The sequence below is a fragment of the Brassica napus genome, chromosome C6 (genome assembly GCF_020379485.1).
Source record: "Brassica napus cultivar Da-Ae chromosome C6, Da-Ae, whole genome shotgun sequence".
NCBI classification, from domain to species: Eukaryota; Viridiplantae; Streptophyta; class Magnoliopsida; order Brassicales; family Brassicaceae; genus Brassica; species Brassica napus.
The window spans coordinates 10,690,896-10,709,610 of record NC_063449.1 but is presented as its reverse complement, the minus strand read 5'-3'; the positions used below and the strand labels follow the sequence as shown (position 1 = coordinate 10,709,610).

At 41.9% G+C, this 18,715-nt stretch overlaps 1 protein-coding gene, 1 non-coding gene and 1 pseudogene across 2 annotated transcripts; 2 read left to right on the top strand and 1 right to left on the bottom strand.

Annotated features, from left to right (window-relative positions):
• The first annotated feature begins 825 nt into the window (after positions 1-825).
• Positions 826-2,128, top strand: LOC106348448 (epithiospecifier protein). The gene is made up of 2 exons (XM_013788186.3): positions 826-1,295; positions 1,792-2,128. Exons 1-2 carry the CDS (start codon positions 1,119-1,121, stop codon positions 2,008-2,010), a joined length of 396 nt encoding a protein of 131 aa, XP_013643640.1. The 5' UTR covers positions 826-1,118; the 3' UTR covers positions 2,011-2,128.
• Positions 2,129-6,988: 4,860 nt separating this feature from the next.
• LOC125589365 lies at positions 6,989-7,094 on the bottom strand. The gene has a single exon (XR_007325555.1). It is a non-coding gene; the product is annotated as a small nucleolar RNA R71 (small nucleolar RNA).
• A 7,537-nt stretch (positions 7,095-14,631) lies between these two features.
• Positions 14,632-18,415, top strand: LOC106370984 (annotated as a pseudogene).
• The last annotated feature ends 300 nt before the right edge of the window (positions 18,416-18,715 follow it).

The window sequence follows — 18,715 nt, the reverse complement described above, 5'->3', positions numbered from 1 at the left end:
CATACTGTGTTAAGGCTTTGATGAATATTTTATGCATCAGGTATTTGTTATTAGACGTATGCCAAAGATGAAGAGATCTCGGTTTCTGTTGGAGCGATCGTGGACAGCTTCTTTTTTTGGGACAACATTAAATTTTATTAGATAGTAAAGGGGAAATACATATATTCAATCAACCAACAAGGTGGAATATCAAATATAGCAGATAATGTATGTGAATCATAACTTTTTTTTATAAGATATCTGCTGCTTGATTCTTCTCTCTGTTTACTTGACCCAGCGAGCAGTCCGCTAACTTGAACATCCAGTTCCACATTTTCCTTTTGATCATTGATGATTCTAGTGAGATTACTATTATCCCCTTCAAACCAGTTCGTGGACAGCTTCGTGGATAGTTGTCATAAAAACTGAGCGAGTAAGAAACAGGGTGGTCTTGTTTTTTGTACCGTCCAGCATAAAACCAAGAATTTAAGTTCAATTTTCTATCTTCTTCTTCAAAAAAGGTTTTTCGAAAGCCACATATACTACTCGATAAGGTAATTGGATTCGACTAATCCCAAAGATAATAACCATCCAAAAAAGCTAGCTTACTCGATAAATAACTGAGTTAACGCCTCGTTCTCATCTTAATCATGCACAATGAGATTATTAATTATTTGTCCATCAGGCTGCCACGATAAAACTAGCAAAAATATTTTCTGCTTTCAACTGTTATGGAACGCTTAACGTGATTAATATTAAATGCGTGCAATCACAGCCCTCCGATCCAATGCAACTTCGGTCTCTTATCAGGGGTTTTTAACTCATGATTTGATACTTTTAGTTTTTTTTTTTTTTTTTACATTTTTCGGTTAAAAGACGGCTCTTATATCTCTTATTTAAGAGACGGTTCTTAGATTTTCTTAGTTATAATCTAAGAAAAGTTAAAAACCGTTTCTTAACCGAAGCTAAGAACCCCAGTTAAGAGACTGAGGTTAATCATGGTATTCAAAAGGGTTAGGGCACGTTAGCCTATAAATAGAACGACATGAAGAGAAGCTGAGGGACACAAACAAGCAGAACAGCAAAAGAAGTTACAAACAAAAACCAAACACTTTTGTGACTTCTATTGCAAGAAGAAGATGAATATTCCATGTTTTAAATTCACTCATATTCACTCTGTCTCACACCAGTTCTGTCCCGCCTCGCTCACTCAAGTTCGTCATGCTTCGCAAAAGTTCCGTCAGGCCTCGCACATCTCTACTCGAAGCTTGAAGATCGCAGCTGTAGCTCCAACTTTGCAAGGCGAGTGGATCAAGGTATATGTATTATTTAACATTTGTTTCGTCAATAATATATTATTTAATTTACGAAGGATTTTGATTTAAAAGCCTTTTAAAAAGGATTTGATTTAAAATGTTGAGTTATTTTCTCTCAAATTCATATTGTTGTCCGAGAGAAACATTCATATTCGTAATATATACATTAATATTTAAAATAAACTGATATACTTTACAGTTTTACCTCTAAAAGATGGCTCAGGACTATAATATAATTAACTAAAACAAAGCCGTATGCCGAGTTTTTTTTTGCTAAAAAAGCCGTATGCCGAGTTGACGAGTTCTTTTACATCAATACGAAGTTTTTGATGAAAGCTAGAGTGCTAAAAACATAGCCACAATTCATTATGAATCAGTTTTTTTTATTTGAATTAATTTAACATTGTTTCAAAAAAAATTATGAAGTTTTTTGAAGCAATATGATCCATAAAGCAGCAATAAACATTGCTACCGTCATCATGTTTTTGATTAATAGGTGGAGCAGAAAGGAGGAAATACACTAAGTGACAGAAGCTCACACGGCATAGCTGTGGTCGGGGATGAGCTCTACGCTTTCGGTGGCGAGTTCAATACCAACGACCTTCACGTCTTTGACCTCAACACTCAAAATTGGTCAATCGCTCCGGCCAAGGGATCTGGATCAGACATCCTGGCGCAGCACAAGTTTATAAAATACGAAGTTCGTTTAATCTAGAGAATACCCGAACAACGACAAGCTCTGAGATCGTTGATTCACGAGAGAATGCCGAAATCAAGAGAAGAGATGAACTAGAAGTTCTTATGATTAATGAATAAAGCGTGATCTCAGCTCACTTTACAAGTTCGTATAAATACATGAAAGAGATCCTAAAACCTAGGAGATAAAGACGACTAACTGTAAAGATAATTATAACGTCCTAAGAAAAGCCCAACTACTAATGCAATCCTAACTACTGAATCTAATAAACGAAACTGATTCCCTCCCCAGCTAAGAGGCAACGGTCGCAAGGATGTGGAGAGGAAGGGATGCGCTGCATCAGGTCTCCCCAGGTAGGAGAAGATTCACCTCTGAATCTTGAAGGTCGTTATCACCAGCGTACTTAGAGAGGTACTTAACATTGAAGACATTAGCTGTCTTGATATGATCTGGTAACTCGATGCGGTAAGCATTTGCATTGATCTGTTCCAAGACTCAAACCAGGCCAATTTTCCTGGAGCGCAGTTTGTTGTACTCATGTGCTGGAAGGCGGTCCTTTGCCAACACCACCCAGACCAGATCGCGAGGAGCAAAGAGCAATTCTCGTCGCCGAAGATCAGCACGCGCCTTGTACTTCTGCGCAGACTCCTCCAGGTTCTGCGTAACCCTCTGTGGACGTCTTGAAGTGATGACACAAAATCAGCCGCTGACCCATGAATGCACTTCTGATCAGGCAGGGGAGCCAAATCCAAAGGGCAGCGAGGCAGCACTCCGTATACAACATTGAAGGGACTGAACCCTGAGCTTCGGTTAACGGCGTGGTTGTGAGCAAACTCTGCTTGACAGAGACGCGACTCCCAAGCCTTAATGTTATCTCCAATAAGAGCACGAAGCATGTTACCCAAAGAATGGTTAACAACCTTTGTCTGGCCATCAGACTGGGGATGATATGCGGTACTCATGTCCAGACTAGTGCGCATGAGTTTCCACAACGAACGCCAAAAGTGGCTGAGGAACCGTGTATCACGATCGGAGAAAATTGACTCTGGAAGGCCGTGGAACCGATAAATCTTAGCGAAGAACAACTGCGCGACTCGAACCGCGTCTGTCGTTCGCTTGCAGGGAATAAAATGGACCATTTTTGAAAAACGATCCACGATGACAAAGATCGAATCATTTCCTCTCTGTGTGCGTGGTAGCCCTAGTACGAAATCCATGCTCAAGTTGGTCTACGGTTGTGTGGGGATTGGTAGTGGAAGGTATAAGCCCGCGTTTGAGGCATGGCCTTTAGCCATTTGGCACGCATGGCACCTCTGAACATACCGCTCGACGTCTCTCCTTAGCGATGGCCAATAGTAGGACGACGACACCAACTGTAGCGTCCTATCTCTTCCAATGTGACCCTCTCTATGCAGTTCATCAATGACGCAGAGACGTAGGCTGCAGTCCGGGAGACATAACTGGGAACCTCGAAAGAGAAACCCATCAACCAACGAGAAGTCCCTACGAGTCTCTGCCTTCACCTCTTCTAAAACCTTTCCAAAGTAAGGATCAAACTCGTATAGCTCAGAGAAAGAAGCGAACCCAACAACTGTTGTGTGCATCGTGGTTAACAAACTATGTCTGCAACTGAGAGCGTCGACGACTCTGTTAAGTTTACCCGACTTGTGCTTGATGGTGAAGGTGAACTGCTGCAAATAGGCAATCCAATTAGCATGTCGTGCCGAGACTTTAACCTGACAATCCAAGTGTTTCAATGCGTCATGATCAGTGAAAAGAACAAAGTCGCGATACACCAAATAGTGTCTCCAATGGCGTATGGACTGGATGATGGCGTAGAATTCGACGTCGTAAGTGCTATAACGACTACGCGCTCCCGATAGTTTCTCGCTGAAGAAAGCAACATGGCGTGAATTCTGACCGAAAACGGCGCTAATGCCCATCTTAGAAGCGTCGCAATTGAGCTCAAACATCACAGAAAAATCTGGCAAAATTAGTATTGGAGCCGTTGTGAGCTTTTGTTTGATTAGCTCGAAGGCGTCGCCTGCCTCCTTAGTCCACACAAACTGCCTACCCTTCATGCACTCTGTTAAAGGCGCCATGATGGAGCTGAAATGCGAGATAAACCTCCTGTAAAATGATGCAAGACCATGGAAACTGCGTATCTTTGAAATAGTCTTAGGAACCAGCCATGCTCGAATCGCCTCAACCTTGCTTAAGTCCATCGATAATCTCTTCTGAGAGACCACGTAACTAAGAAATAGTACTTGGTCAACACCCCACTCGCATTTCTGGCTAGCCACAAAAAGCTTCTCGCGTCGAAAGACCTCCATAACTTGCCGCAAATGGTCGATATGCTCCTCAAGTGACTCGCTGAAAACCAGAATATCGTCGAAGTAAACGACGACAAATTTCCCAATGAAAGGGCGCAGGGCCTGATTCATGATACGCATGAATGTACTGGGTGCATTTGATAACCCAAAAGGCATCACTAGCCACTCGAATAAGCCTTCGCGCGTTTTAAACGCTGTTTACCACTCATCCACATGGTGAATTCGGATCTGGTGATATCCACTCTTAAGATCCAGTTTCAAAAATATGCCCGCAGAACCAATCTGATCCAGCAGATCGTCTAGTCGTGGGATAGGAAATTTGTATCGCACTGTGATTTTGTTTATAGCTCTGCTGTCAACGCACATCCTCCACGATCCATCTTTCTTCGGGATAAGTAAGGAAGGGACGGCGCAAGGACTCAGACTCTCTCGTACGTGACCCTTAGTGATATCTTGCATATTTGCATTGTTTTATCCATTCATTCATAAATATTTTCATCATAGAGATTAGGATTTAGACATGTTTAGGTTCCATTTTGCATACATGAGTCTCTATTAGGTACTGGAGTGCCACATGGAGTTCTTGGGGACATTTGGATGCATTTGGAGCTCGAAGGAGGTGAAATAGGTGATCATTAAACGAGCAGAGCATGGGAGCGACCTCCCAGAGCGACATCACGAAGTCGCTGTGTCCCACCTCTCAGAGCGACCTTCCTAAAGCGACGCCATGAAGTCGCTCGCGTTCTCGTTACTCCGAACCGTCTTAGATGACCCTGGAGCGACCTCTCAGAGCGACCTAGCTGGAGCGACCCCGTGAAGTCACTCGCCATATTCATCCCGTTGGAAGCCCAGAGCGACTTGCCCAGAGCGACGCACCAAGGTCGCTCGCATCTCACACCCCTCTCGGAGCGACCTCCCAAAGCGACACCCCGAGGTCGCTCGCGTCTCTATGGCGAGACGACACGAAGCGAAGCCTGGAGCGACCTCTCAGAGCGACCCACTGAGGTCGCTCCCGAAGGCCGGAGCGACTTGTCGCAGCGACGTGCCGAGGTCGCTCCACGTCTATTTGTTTGGCCGAATTCATGTTTTCTCAAGGGCCTTTTGGTCATTTCATTATGCACGTTTTTATTTTCTAAACCTATGTTTTAATACTCTGGAAGCCACCACCAGGAGATTATCTTTGGATCTATTGAGAAATACACAAAAACTCTCTTGAGAAGTTCATCTCTTGGATTTTGATTGTTATGTTCTTGTGTTCTTGTTGATTTCTTATCTATTTCTCTACATGATTAATCTGAAATCCAATATGAGTTTAAGAGGAATCATGGAGATTAGTGAGTAATCACCTTTTGAATTCATGGGTTAGGGAGATTAAGGGTGATTAGGTTAGTTCTAGGATGTTTTAGTGTAGATCATTCTTGTTCCTTGCTAGTAGAGTATTCTTAATGCATCTTCTGAGTTGACCACTCAAAAGTTGATCAATAGGCATTTCCCACCCGAAAGGTGTTTGATGAAATGCCTGAGACAACTTTCCTAGGCTTTTAGTATACTTTGCCAAAGACATTTGTTGTTAAAGATGCTAAGATAGCTAATAGACTTGTTAGTAATGATTGCTTTCATATTATTCAACCAAAGACATTTGATGTTTGAGATATGTTAGCAAATGAGCATTCATCTAGAGATAGAGCTTGCTTAGAATTGTGTCTAGACTTAAGGTTGATAGTTTGATTGATCATTTGCCATCATTAGTTCGATACTTGATCACCCAAGGTCTAATCCCTATGCCCATGAGTTCTCTTTTCCCTTAGTCAAGAAAGTATCATTCTGTTATTGCTTTCTAGTTTTAGTCATAGCTTAAAACCCATCTAAATCATTGGTTGCACTTAGATTAAGTGAGTACTTGCATTCTCAGTGCTTTGATATCCCTCAGAACTGGTTCGACAATCACTATACTACAACATTTGTCTTAGGAGCCTTGAAAACTCTTAACATCAAATTGGCGCCGTTGCCAAATTCTGAGTAGATTTGAACATTGAGATTTAGTCACTTACTTGAGACTAAGTCATTTTAATTTTGTTTTGTTACTGATTTTTCTTCTTCACCTACCTTTCACTTTCAGGTGTATGAACTTGAGGAGCAGAGGTCCATCAAACCTAGTTCCAATAGTAGCAGACATCAGAGCTTTCGAGAGGGAGTGTGCTAGAGCTAGAAGAGAAGAAGAACAACAAGCCCACTTGCACAGATTGGATATTGATATGGCAGATCCATCGCAAGGGGCAGAACACCAACCGCGGGCAGCTCGACCCATTGGTACTTATGACCGGCCCAACATTCATGGTCACAGACTGGGAATCCGAGCACCGGCTGTGGCAGCCAACAACTTTGAGGTCAAGTCCGGACTCCTCAATGTGATCGAGAATAACAAATATCATGGCTTGGCTTTAGAGGACCCATTCGATCACTTGGACAGGTTCGACAGCTACTGTGGGTTGTCAAAAACCAATGATGTGTCAGAGGATGCCTTAAAGCTGAAGTTATTCCCTTTCTCTTTGGGGGATAAGGCACGTCAGTGGGAGAAGTCTCTACCCAGCGACTCTATCACTACTTGGGATGAGTGCAAGAGAGCATTCTTGGAGAAATTCTTCTCATCCTCAAGAACTGCTAAGCTGAGAAATGAGATCTCCAGTTTCCAACAGAAGAACTTGGAAGGCTTCAGTGAAGCCTGGGAGAGATTCAAGGTCTACCAAGCTCAATGCCACACCATGGTTTCACTAAGGAGAGCTTACTGAGCACATTCTACCGTGGTGCTCTTCCTAAGTACAGGGCCAGACTGGATACAACTAGCAATGGGTTCTTCTTGGGGAGAACTGAGGAAGATGCAGAGGAGCTAGTTGACAACATGGTAAAGAGTGATGCAGTCTACAGTGGAGACCACGACAGAAACAGCCGAACAGATGATAAGCAGACGAGGAAGGAGTTGAAAGCTCTACAGGATAAGATAGACATCCTCCTTGCTGATAAAGCCACACAAGAGCAGCTGCACTTTGTTGGTAACCCAAGTCTAGAGACACCACCTGTTGTCCATGAGGTTGAGGGTTTGGAAGGTCAGGAAGAGCTGTGTTTCATCAACAACAATTGTAACTGGTACAAAAAAGAGCCCAACTTTCAGTACAACAACTACCAACAGAAATCCTACCCCAACAACCAACAGAGTGGTTATCCGCCTCGAAACAACCAGCAAGGCAGCTATCAACCTCATCAAAACCCCTCATCTGGTTCCTCTGCTCCTCAAGAGAGCAGCACTGACACCCTGCTGAAACAAATCTTGGAGTCTCAGACTAGAAGTGAGAAGCATGTTGGACATGAGTTGAAAAACCTTCATTCCAAGATTGATGGGAGCTACAATGAGCTCAACAATAAGTTCTCACATCTTGCTTCTACAGTCAAGAATTTAGAGAATCAGTTTGCTTCCATGAACACTCACCAGACTCGCCAGCCAGGATCTCTACCTGGAAAATCTGACCAAAACCCCAAGGAGGCCAAAGCTATCACCCTTAGGAGTGGTAAACAGTTACCTCCTACAACCATCACCAGGGATGCTGGGAAACTAGGTGAGGAGGTGGCCATCAACTTAGATGATGAAGTGGTGATTGTTGATGAGAAAATCAATGATGAAATCTTGGAGAAGATTGTGGAAGCCAAGGGTAAAGGAAAGGTTGGGGAAGAGAAGAAAACAGTGAAGGATGGTGAAGTTCTTGCTCCAGCAAGTGAGAATTCTTTTGTTCCTCCTCCCTATGAACCCAAACTACCATTCCCTGGTAGATTCAAGAGGCAGCTGCTAGAGAAGTACAAGGCTTTGTTTGACAAGCAAATGAGTGAAGCTCAGGTTGCAATGCCCATCATCGATGCTTTCATGTTGATTCCTCAATACAACAAGTTCCTGAAAGATGTTGTTGCTGCAAAGAAGAAGGAAATGGAAAGCATGATGATTCTTACCCATGAGTGCAGTGCCATCATCCAAAGGCTTGATGTTCCAGAGAAGTTAGAGGATCCAGGATGCTTTACACTACCTTGTGCTCTTGGAACTATGGTATTTGAGAAATGTCTCTGCGATTTGGGAGCTAGTGTCAGGGTGATGTCTTTGTCTGTTGCAAAGAAGCTTGGATTCACTCAGTACAAGAAGTGTAAACTCTCTCTGGTGTTAGCTGATCGTTCAGTGAAGTACCCTGTGGGCATCTTAGAGGACCTACCTGTGAAGATTGGAAAATATGAGATACCTACAGATTTTGTGGTGCTTGAGATGGGTGAGGAGGCTCAAGACCCATTGATTCTCGGAAGGCCATTCTTAGCTACAGCAGGAGCAATTGTTAAGGTGAAAGCGGGCACGATTGATCTCCATTTGGGTAAAGGGCATGTTCTCCACTTTGACATCAAGGAGAAAATGAAGAAACCAACTGTGTTCGGGCAAGCCTCCTACATTGAAGAGATGGGCACTTTTGCTGATGAGCACCTTGAAGAGTTACCACCTGAGGACGACGAGGAGGGAGCATCTCCCTCTACTCATTCTCCATAGAAGGTAACCCACTACTTTCCCTTGTATATACCATTTCGTTTTTGCATATTAGTTTTCTCTTTTTGGGTATCTCTCTCTCCTTGACAACACAGAGACTGTGTCATTTAAGTTTGGGGGAGGTACCAAGTATTTGATCACGTTTGCTTTGATTATTTGAGTCTCATGCATTGCATAATACATATATATTTGCATAAAAAAAAAATTCATTTAGTTTGCATCATTGGCATTTCTAGGAGAGTCTAGAGCATATAGGTTGCATTTACTTGCATTGGGAGCAATGATTTTTAAATGCCTTGTAAAGAACACTACGTTGCACCTGAGTAGCTTTTGCACCTCTCAAAAAGACTTGTATGTTTCGAGCCTTGAAAACTCTTCCTGAAACTTGTTGATTGCTGAAACTCAGTCTTTGAAGCCAACTACAACCTTATTTGAACTAAACGAACTTAATGCTTCTTGCTCATGGTCCCTTGTGTACTGAGTCATGGCTATACACACCTGAGTTGTCACATCCTTTATGCCAATCTTATTCTGACAAACTCTAGTGGTAGACCACTCCCAAAACCCTTCCCTCCTTTTAAGCTTCCATTGTTTGATGAGTGAGGCCTTCTTCGGAAAGTCTTACATGTGCATAATGTTGAGAGTATCGGGAACGACAATGCTTGATCTTCATTCTTGCTAGATTGGGCACTCTATTGTCTAGCTATAGGTGGGGGGGGGGGGTGAGAGTTGTGATTATGATTTGGGAGCAATGAAAAAGGAAAAGAAATAACTCTTTGTGTTTAAGTGAATTGTCTTACTGAGATAAGTAGAAAAACCTCTAGCTCAAGTTATGAAAAGTCTTGGCCCCCATTTAAAAAAAAAAAAAAAAAAAAAAAAAAGAAATGAAATCTGAAAAGAAAAGAAAAAGAAAGAAAAAGGGGGCTAGCAAAGTTGTTAGGAGCTAAGTAATATTTTGAGGTTGTGAAAAATCCCTTGTAGATTTCAAAGAGAAGGAGTTAATGTTCTTAGGATCTTTTGGTGAGAGATGTGAGTTGGGTTTGACATTTGAGAATGATTGTGTAATTGTATGTTTAGGAAAAGGGTAGAACAATGGAGATTGAGCATTGTATGCATGAGTTGATCCCTTTCTTAGATATATTATGTGCGTTGTCAAGGCTACTTGTTTCAAGAGTAAACCACCTTAAAGATTTTATGTTTCGAACCTTTTGAATCACTTGAATAAAAGTCTTCCCTTACCCAAATGACTTGGACCGACTGACCATTTGCAAGAATCCACCTGATGTTTTGTGCTTAATGAATGTGAGAGTTGGTTGATTTGAATGTGTGGATGCTTGATGATGAATGTAAGGGCAAAAAAGAGTTGAGATAGGCCTAGAGAAGCTAGAGTGTAATAAGAGAGTGTGCTCATGTTGGATTAGATGTTGAATTGAGTGCTAGTTGTGTTTCTTTTGGCTAAGAGCTCCCATCTTCAAACCTCTCTCCCTATGAGTTCTAGAAAGTTCACTTGTGGACAAGTAAAAGAACAAGTTTGGGGGAATTGATATCTTGCATATTTGCATTGTTTTATCCATTCATTCATAAATATTTTCATCATAGAGATTAGGATTTAGACATGTTTAGGTTGCATTTTGCATACATGAGTCTCTATTAGGTACAGGAGTGCCACATGGAGTTCTTGGGGACATTTGGATGCATTTGGAGCTCGAAGGAGGTGAAATAGGTGATCATTAAACGAGCAGAGCATGGGAGCGACCTCCCGGAACGACATCACGAAGTCGCTGTGTCCCACCTCTCAGAGCGACCTTCCTAAAGCGACGCCATGAAGTCGCTCGCGTTCTCGTTACTCCGAACCATCTTAGATGACCCTGGAGCGACCTCTCAGAGCGACCTACCAAGGTCGCTCCCGATCTCAGAGCGACCTAGCTGGAGCGACCCCGTGAAGTCACTCGCCATATTCATCCCGTTGGAAGCCCAGAGCGACTTGCCCAGAGCGACGCACCAAGGTCGCTCGCATCTCACACACCTCTCGGAGCGACCTCCCAAAGCGACACCCCGAGGTCGCTCGCGTCTCTATGGCGAGACGACGCGAAGCGAAGCCTGGAGCGACCTCTCAGAGCGACCCACTGAGGTCGCTCCCGAAGGCCGGAGCGACTTGTCGCAGCGACGTGCCGAGGTCGCTCCACGTCTATTTGTTTGGCCGAATTCATGTTTTCTCAAGGGCCTTTTGGTCATTTTATTATGCACGTTTTTATTTTCTAAACCTATGTTTTAATACTCTGGAAGCCACCACCAAGAGATTATCTTTGGATCTATTGAGAAATACACAAAAACTCTCTTGAGAAGTTCATCTCTTGGATTTTGATTGTTATGTTCTTGTGTTCTTGTTGATTTCTTATCTATTTCTCTACATGATTAATCTGAAATCCAATATGGGTTTAAGAGGAATCATGGAGATTAGTGAGTAATCACCTTTTGAATTCATGGGTTAGGGAGATTAAGGGTGATTAGGTTAGTTCTAGGATGTTTTAGTGTAGATCATTCTTGTTCCTTGCTAGTAGAGTATTCTTAATGCATCTTCTGAGTTGGCCACTCAAAAGTTGATCAATAGGCATTTCCCACCCGAAAGGTGTTTGATGAAATGCCTGAGACAACTTTCCTAGGCTTTTAGTATACTTTGCCAAAGACATTTGTTGTTAAAGATGCTAAGATAGCTAATAGACTTGTTAGTAATGATTGCTTTCATATTATTCAACCAAAGACATTTGATGTTTGAGATATGTTAGCAAATGAGCATTCATCTAGACATAGAGCTTGCTTAGAATTGTGTCTAGGCTTAAGGTTGATAGTTTGATTGATCATTTGCCATCCTTAGTTCGATACTTGATCACTCAAGGTCTAATCCCTATGCCCATGAGTTCTCTTTTCCCTTAGTCAAGAAAGTATCATTCTGTTATTGCTTTCTAGTTTTAGTCATAGCTTAAAACCCATCTAAATCATTGGTTGCACTTAGATTAAGTGAGTACTTGCATTCTCAGTGCTTTGATATCCCTCAGAACTGGTTCGACAATCACTATACTACAATATTTGTCTTAGGAGCTTGAAAACTCTTAACATCACTTAGCGAGAAGAGTTTCCACCTGCCTGCGAAGTTCCTCATGCTCTTGAGGACTCATGCGGTAGTGGGGGCGATTTGGCAATGCTGCTCCCGGTACCAAGTCTATCTGATGTTGTATGTCGCGCAGGGGAGGTAACCCCATAGGCAGATCACCCGGAAAGATGTCCTCGAAGTCTGTTATCAGGTGAGCGATCACAGGCTGAACTGGCACCTTTGCTGATGCTGTGGTAGGATCGGTATTGATTACCAACGTGAATGCGAGTTTATCAGTCTGCAGCTCCTGCGCAAATGTGGCGTAAGAACAAAAGAGTACCGTGTTGCTGGAGCCAGTACCCTCAAGAAGCTGGGGATCCGCAGATGGTTGTGTTAGTGGGTCTCTGGCGGCAGTACTTGATTAGGGAGCAAGAGAATCCGGCGGTTCTCGAAGAAGAAACTGTAAACATTGCTTCTGCCACTATGAGACACATCTCTATCATACTGCCAAGGTCTTCCCAATAAAATGTGACTGACGTCCATAGGGACCACATCACAGTAAATTTTATCCTTGTAGTGAGCTCCGATGGACAGAGAGACAAGGACACGATGCGTGACTTGGATAGTTGATCCCTCTTTAAGCCACACTAGTTTGTATGGTGCTGGATGATCAGAACGTCTCAAGCCGAGCTTGGTTACAGCCTCCTCAGAAATGACGTTGCGACAGCTCCCCGAGTCAATCACAAACCGGCATATCTTTCCCTTCACCGTACAAGTTGAGGTGAAAATGTTCGTACGAAGCCAAGGTTGGTCATCGTGGCGCATGGGTGCAAGACACACACGCCTCAGCATCAATAGTGTTCCCTGGTCACCATCGTTATGATCATCGACAATCTGCTCAATGAGAGGTTCCTGATCGTCTGTTCCATCATCATCCCATTTGACGTCGTCAGCTAGTAGGCCTCGTCGATTGGCGTTGGGACAGGCTGTTTGCCTATGGCCTGTTTTTCCACAAGTATAACACCGCAACGCATTTGGGCGGTTTGATCGACGCAGCTCTTCCGTTTGTTGTGGTGGCCGAGTACCTGTTTGAACCTTAGACGCGTCCGCCATGTCTTTGTTGTGTTGTCCTTGGCCGGTAGTGTCACCTCCGCTAGGTTGCAATCGGGTACGATTTGTTGCAGACCAGTTTTGAGACGTAGTTTTGAACTGTGTCTCAAAGGCAACAGCTCTCCGATGAGCTTCAGCAATGCTTATTGGATCAAACTGCGACATGGCGTTCTGAATCTGAGACCGAAGCCCTCCAATGAAACGAGACACCAACTAAGTTTCGCTGTCCAAGATCTCATTCCGAGTCAGCAACAATGTGAACTCCTCAGCATAATCATCCACACTACGCGACCCCTAGCGCAAATTTGCAGTCGGGTGAACATGGTGCGGTCAAAGTTGTACGGCAGGAACGCCTTACGCATCACTTTCTCGAGCTTCGCCCATGAGTTGATACTGGATTTCCCTTCTCGAGATTGTGATGCCTTTTGTTGAAGCCACCATGAGGCTGCTTTGCCTCTGAATCTGGTTGCAACCAACACAACCTTCCGCTCTTCCGGAACCCTTTTAAATTCCAATAAGGGGCTGTTTGGCCATCTGGATGAAGATGAGAGTTTTGTTTGTTTAGGCACTAAAAGTGCAACTCATCCAGATGGATCATCCGAATGACTTTTAGAAATTTAGGCTTAATTTTAAAGTCCATCTAGCTGAACCAATTTGGATCATTTGAATGGAGATGGTTCATTCAAAATGGTATAATGTCTATTATGCCCTTAATGTAATTCACAAATTACAAACCTAAACATAATATCATTTTGTCAAACACGAAAACTGACAAAACCACAAAAACGCATTTTCCCGCCAAAATTGGAAAAACGTGTTTTTACGCCAAATTTGCAAAAAAACGTGTTTTCATACGAAAATCACAAAAAACATGTTTTCACGCCAAAACCCCAAAACGCATTTTCTGCTAAAACAAAAACACATTTTCCTGCCAAAATCGCAAAAATGTGTTTTCTCGCCATAACCTGTTTTCCCGCCATAACGTATTTTCCCGCAAAAATTGCAAATACGCGTTTTCACGCCAAAACCCCAAAAACGTGCTTTCCCGCAAAAATCGCAAAACGCGTTTTCACGTCAAAATTGCAAAATATCGTTTTTCCGTCAAAATAAAAGATTTTCTTTTCTCGCCAAAACCGAAATTATTTGTTTACCTGCCAAAACAAAAAAAAAACGTGTTTTCCCACCAAAACCGAAAATCTCATTTTCCCGCAAAAACTGCAAAATGTGTTTTTCCAACAAAATCGTAAAATCTCATTTTCCGGCCAAAATCGAAAAAAATTTGTTTTCCCGCCAAAACTGCAAAAACGCATTTTTCCGTCAAAATCGCAAAATCTCGTTTTCCGGCCAAAATTAAAAAATTCCGTTTTTCTGCCAAAACCGAAAATCTCGTTTTCCCGCCAAACCGAAAAAACGCGTTTTCCCGCCAAAATCGCAAAATCTTGTTTTCCGCCCAAAATCGAAAAAACCCGTTTTCCCGCCAAAACCGAAAATCTCATTTTCCTGCCAAAGTCGCAAAAACGCGTTTTACCGTCAAAATCGCAAAATCTTGTTTTCGGGCCAAAATAAAAAAAACCCATTTTCCCGCCAAAACCAAAAATCTCATTTTCCCGCCAAAACCGCAAAAACGCTTTTTCCCGCCTAAATCGCAAAATCTCGTTTTCTGGCCAAAATCGAAAAGTGCGTTTTTCTGCTAAAACAAAAAAATCTTGTTTCCCCCCCATAACGCAAAAAAAACTCGTTAATTTTGAAATAATTCTAATGTAAATATATTATATTAAATATAATATAGTTAAAATTAATATCAAATATATGATTAAATCAACACAAAGGTATTTTGGTAATTTGTTTACTAAACTCATTTAGATGGAAATGAAAATAAAGAATCAAACATAAGATTCATTTAGATGATTCATCTAGATGAGCTATTTGGATGGACAAACAAACAATCACAAAAATCTGAATGGATCATCTAAATAGGTCATACAAATGAATCATCTAGATGGAGATGACAAATGCTGAAACAAATAGCCCCTAACTCTTGGACTGCAACTAACCAATCCAACAGTTCTTCCCCACGTACTCCTCAATGAAACTCGGGAATCTCCACTTTGAATCCCATCTCCCAACTCCTGTCCTCTCGAGCATGATTTGGCAGGTTCCGTCTTTGATGTTGACGATGTCCTTCTTCTGCGAAAGGATTATCTTCCCCTTCGGTCGAACCATCTTCATCAAGAAAGCGCCTCCTATCATGATCGTGTTGTAGGTGCTGTAACACGGTTTCAGAAAATTCCCTCATCGAGGAATGGATTGTCTCTTGAATGCCTTCTTGCATCTCACGAAGAGTTCTACGCAACTCCTCCCAATCATTCAACGGTAGATCGTTATTGTTGGTGCGTCGTGGAGCCATCAATATTGTCGAAAAGAACCGAAAAAGTTTAGGTCGGAAAAACGAGCCTTGCTCTGATACCAAAACTGGCGCATCACAAGTTTATAAAAGACGAAGTTCGTTTAGTCTAGAGAATACCCGAACAACGACAAGCTCTGAGATCGTTGATTCACGAGAGAATGCCAAAATCAAGAGAAGAGATGAACTAGAAGTTCTTATGATTAATGAATAAAGCGTGATCTCAACTCACGTTACAAGTTTGTATAAATACATGAAAGAGATCCTAAAACCTAGGAGATAAAGACGACTAACTGTAAAGATAATTATAACGTCCTAAGAAAAGCCCAACTACTAATGCAATCCTAACTACTGAATCTAATAAACGAAACTGATTCCCTCCACAGCTAAGAGGCAACGGTCGCAAGGATGTGGAGAGGAAGGGATGCGCTGCATCACATCCCTAAAAGCAGCTTCGGCGTCCGCATGGTGGCCGTGGGAACTAAGCTATATGTCTACGGAGGCCGCAATAAGACGGAAGGTTACAACGACTTTTACTCGTACGATACGGTGAAGAACGAGTGGAAGCGTCTGGCGGTTCTCGGCGAAGAGGGAGGACCCGAGGCTCGTACTTTCCATTCGTTGGCTTCGGATGAAAACCATGTGTATGTATTTGGTGGGACGAGCCAAGGCTATGGTGTTACGCCGAACTCCCATCGGTTCAGAACGGTCGAGGCCTATAACGTTTCTGAAGGGAAATGGGCTCAGCTACCTGATCCTGGAGACAACTTCGAGAAAAGAGGAGGAGCCGGGTTCCATGTTGTGCAAGGGAAGATTTGGGTGGTGTATGGGTTTGCGAGTTCGCTTACGACTGATGGGAAAAGTGACTATGAGTCTGACAAAGTTCAATATTTTGATCTCTCAAATATGGACCGTAGTAGAGACCAAAGGAGAGAAACCATCGGCGAGGAGCGTGTTTGCGAGTGCGGTGGTAGGAAAACATATATTGATATTTGGAGGTGAGACCTGGCCGGATCCAAAGGGCCATTTCGGTCCGGGGACGTTGTCCAAAGAGGGTTTCGCATTGGACACAGAGACGGTGTGGGAGAGGTTTAAAGGAGGGGATGAACCGGATACACGTGGTTGGACGGCTTCCACGGCTGCCACAGCCTATGGGAAGAAAGGCCTCTTCATGCATGGAGGTAAAACTCCTGAATATACGCGAATCAATGATCTCTACTTCTACGCAGTAAATTCCGCCTGATCCATGCATGCTCTCACTCTCAAAGTTAATTATTATATGATCCACTAAAGGTTTGTGAAACCTATGAAACAACATCCGCTTATGCGTGCATGTTTTCTTTTATTTATCTAAATCAAGTTATGTGTATGATGTGTGTTTGTGGTTTGGGAATGGCTATCAACCTATCGTTCGAATAATGTGTTTATGTGTGTGTCGAATAAATGATATATTGAATCTAACGGATTTGTTTGTACCATTTAGAGCACGATTATCGTGTCTTTTTATGCTGTCCGCGAATGGTCCGCTTTTCAATTTTTTTTTCTTAAATTAGAGAAAAAAACTAAAAAAAAATAATAATAAGAAACTCTTAATAGAGTATATGGAATAAAATTGCTCTTAGTCGTGCTATAATCTATACATAGACCATGAATGGATAAACATACTCACGGATAGAAATATTTTATCAGTAAATTCAGTATATATATAGGCGTTATAAATTTTCAACTCATCTCTTTAATTAAAAGAGAAGTACACTTTAATTAATCTTACCTTTTCTTTAACAACAGAATTAATCTAACTATCATGTGAGATATTATATTTTATGCCACTTTTTTGTAACCAAATCCTAAATATTTATTAATGGCAAGTTTGTCATTTGTCCACCCCTTAAAAACAATTCATTTAGTCTGCCATCTTCACTATCCCTAAAATATAACGAGATTAAATGATTTAGAATATGGGGACTGTGCCTAACATGTATGGTTGGTGTCGGAGAAATAAGTTGAATACCTAGACGACGACGGGATTGCGCAGAGTAAAATTTATAGGGATAGTGATATATTGGCGAGTCTACAATATAAGAAATCTTGATACAGAGAACTGAATAAGAAAAAAAAAGAACAATAGACGACGGGATACATGTATAGAGGAAGACATAGCCATGGGAGGCAGATGGATCGGATACAAACAAATTGGAATCAATCGATCAATTGAACTGGGTTGATAAGATATCAAGAATAAAAATCTATTACCCCAGACCATTTTGAGGAGATCTGCTCCAACTTTGTGATGAATGATTCTAATAGAGATGTGGTTGAGATTGGTCTGATCGGTTCAAATGGAATCCCAACATTTCTTCCGTTGACACCTACTCATCTTAACGACTCCAATGGTCATATCCACTACTTCCAATAAACTAGATGGTTGTGTTTCAGAGTATCATGTGACTTTTTTTTTGGTTCTGAAGCCAATGCTGAAGACTTGAGTTTTGAATTATTGGACAGATTTGTCACAGACTTGAGTTCTGAAGCCAATGGTTCAATTCTTTATAAATCTCTCGCTCTATAAACAGTTACCGGATAATAAGAGGCTTTAATCTTCATCTTCTTATTGGTTCCAATAGGTATAAATCTCTTGCTCTTCAAACAGCGCAAATTGTTTTCACTTTTAAGTTGCACAGTGAATGTATACAAATTGGTTCCAATAGGTACTACGCTGAAACAATATGTTTTGGCAGTGAAATGGACGCACAGACATGAGATGAGCAACCTGCAAGTCTGTTCAAACAACAAAGACAACCTAAAGCTATAAGAAGATTATGTGTTTCAGATTTTGAGAACCATCAAGACAAAAGAAAGCTAATGCTTATGTACATGATCATTGCAGATGTAAACAAAAGTACGTGAAAGATGGAGATACAAAGCATATTTGTGTCTATGAGTTTTTATAGAGCACTACTCTGGTTGTGTGGGTGAATGTGTATAAGTTCCAATGGAGCAAGATGAGAGCTTTTAATGGTGGTTTAAGAACAGAGATTTGATGAGAGTGTTTATAGGTGTATAAGAGAATAAGTGACAGCGATTAAGAGACTAGAAGTATGAGAGAATAAGAGATTACATAATAGATTTGTGTTTCTGGTTTTCAAAACCCTTTCATTGATAAAAGAGGAGGGGAAATCCCCCTCTCTCTCTTAAGATATTACATTTTCGTCCAT

What these genes read in the sequence shown, in the direction of transcription:
- LOC106348448 (XM_013788186.3), top strand. Translation starts at nt 1,119, where the DNA reads ATGAATATTCCATGTTTTAAATTCACTCATATTCACTCTGTCTCACAC. An exon ending in TGCAAGGCGAGTGGATCAAG is followed by an intron (nt 1,296 to 1,791) that starts GTATATGTATTA and finishes TTTGATTAATAG; the next exon opens with GTGGAGCAGAAAGGAGGAAA.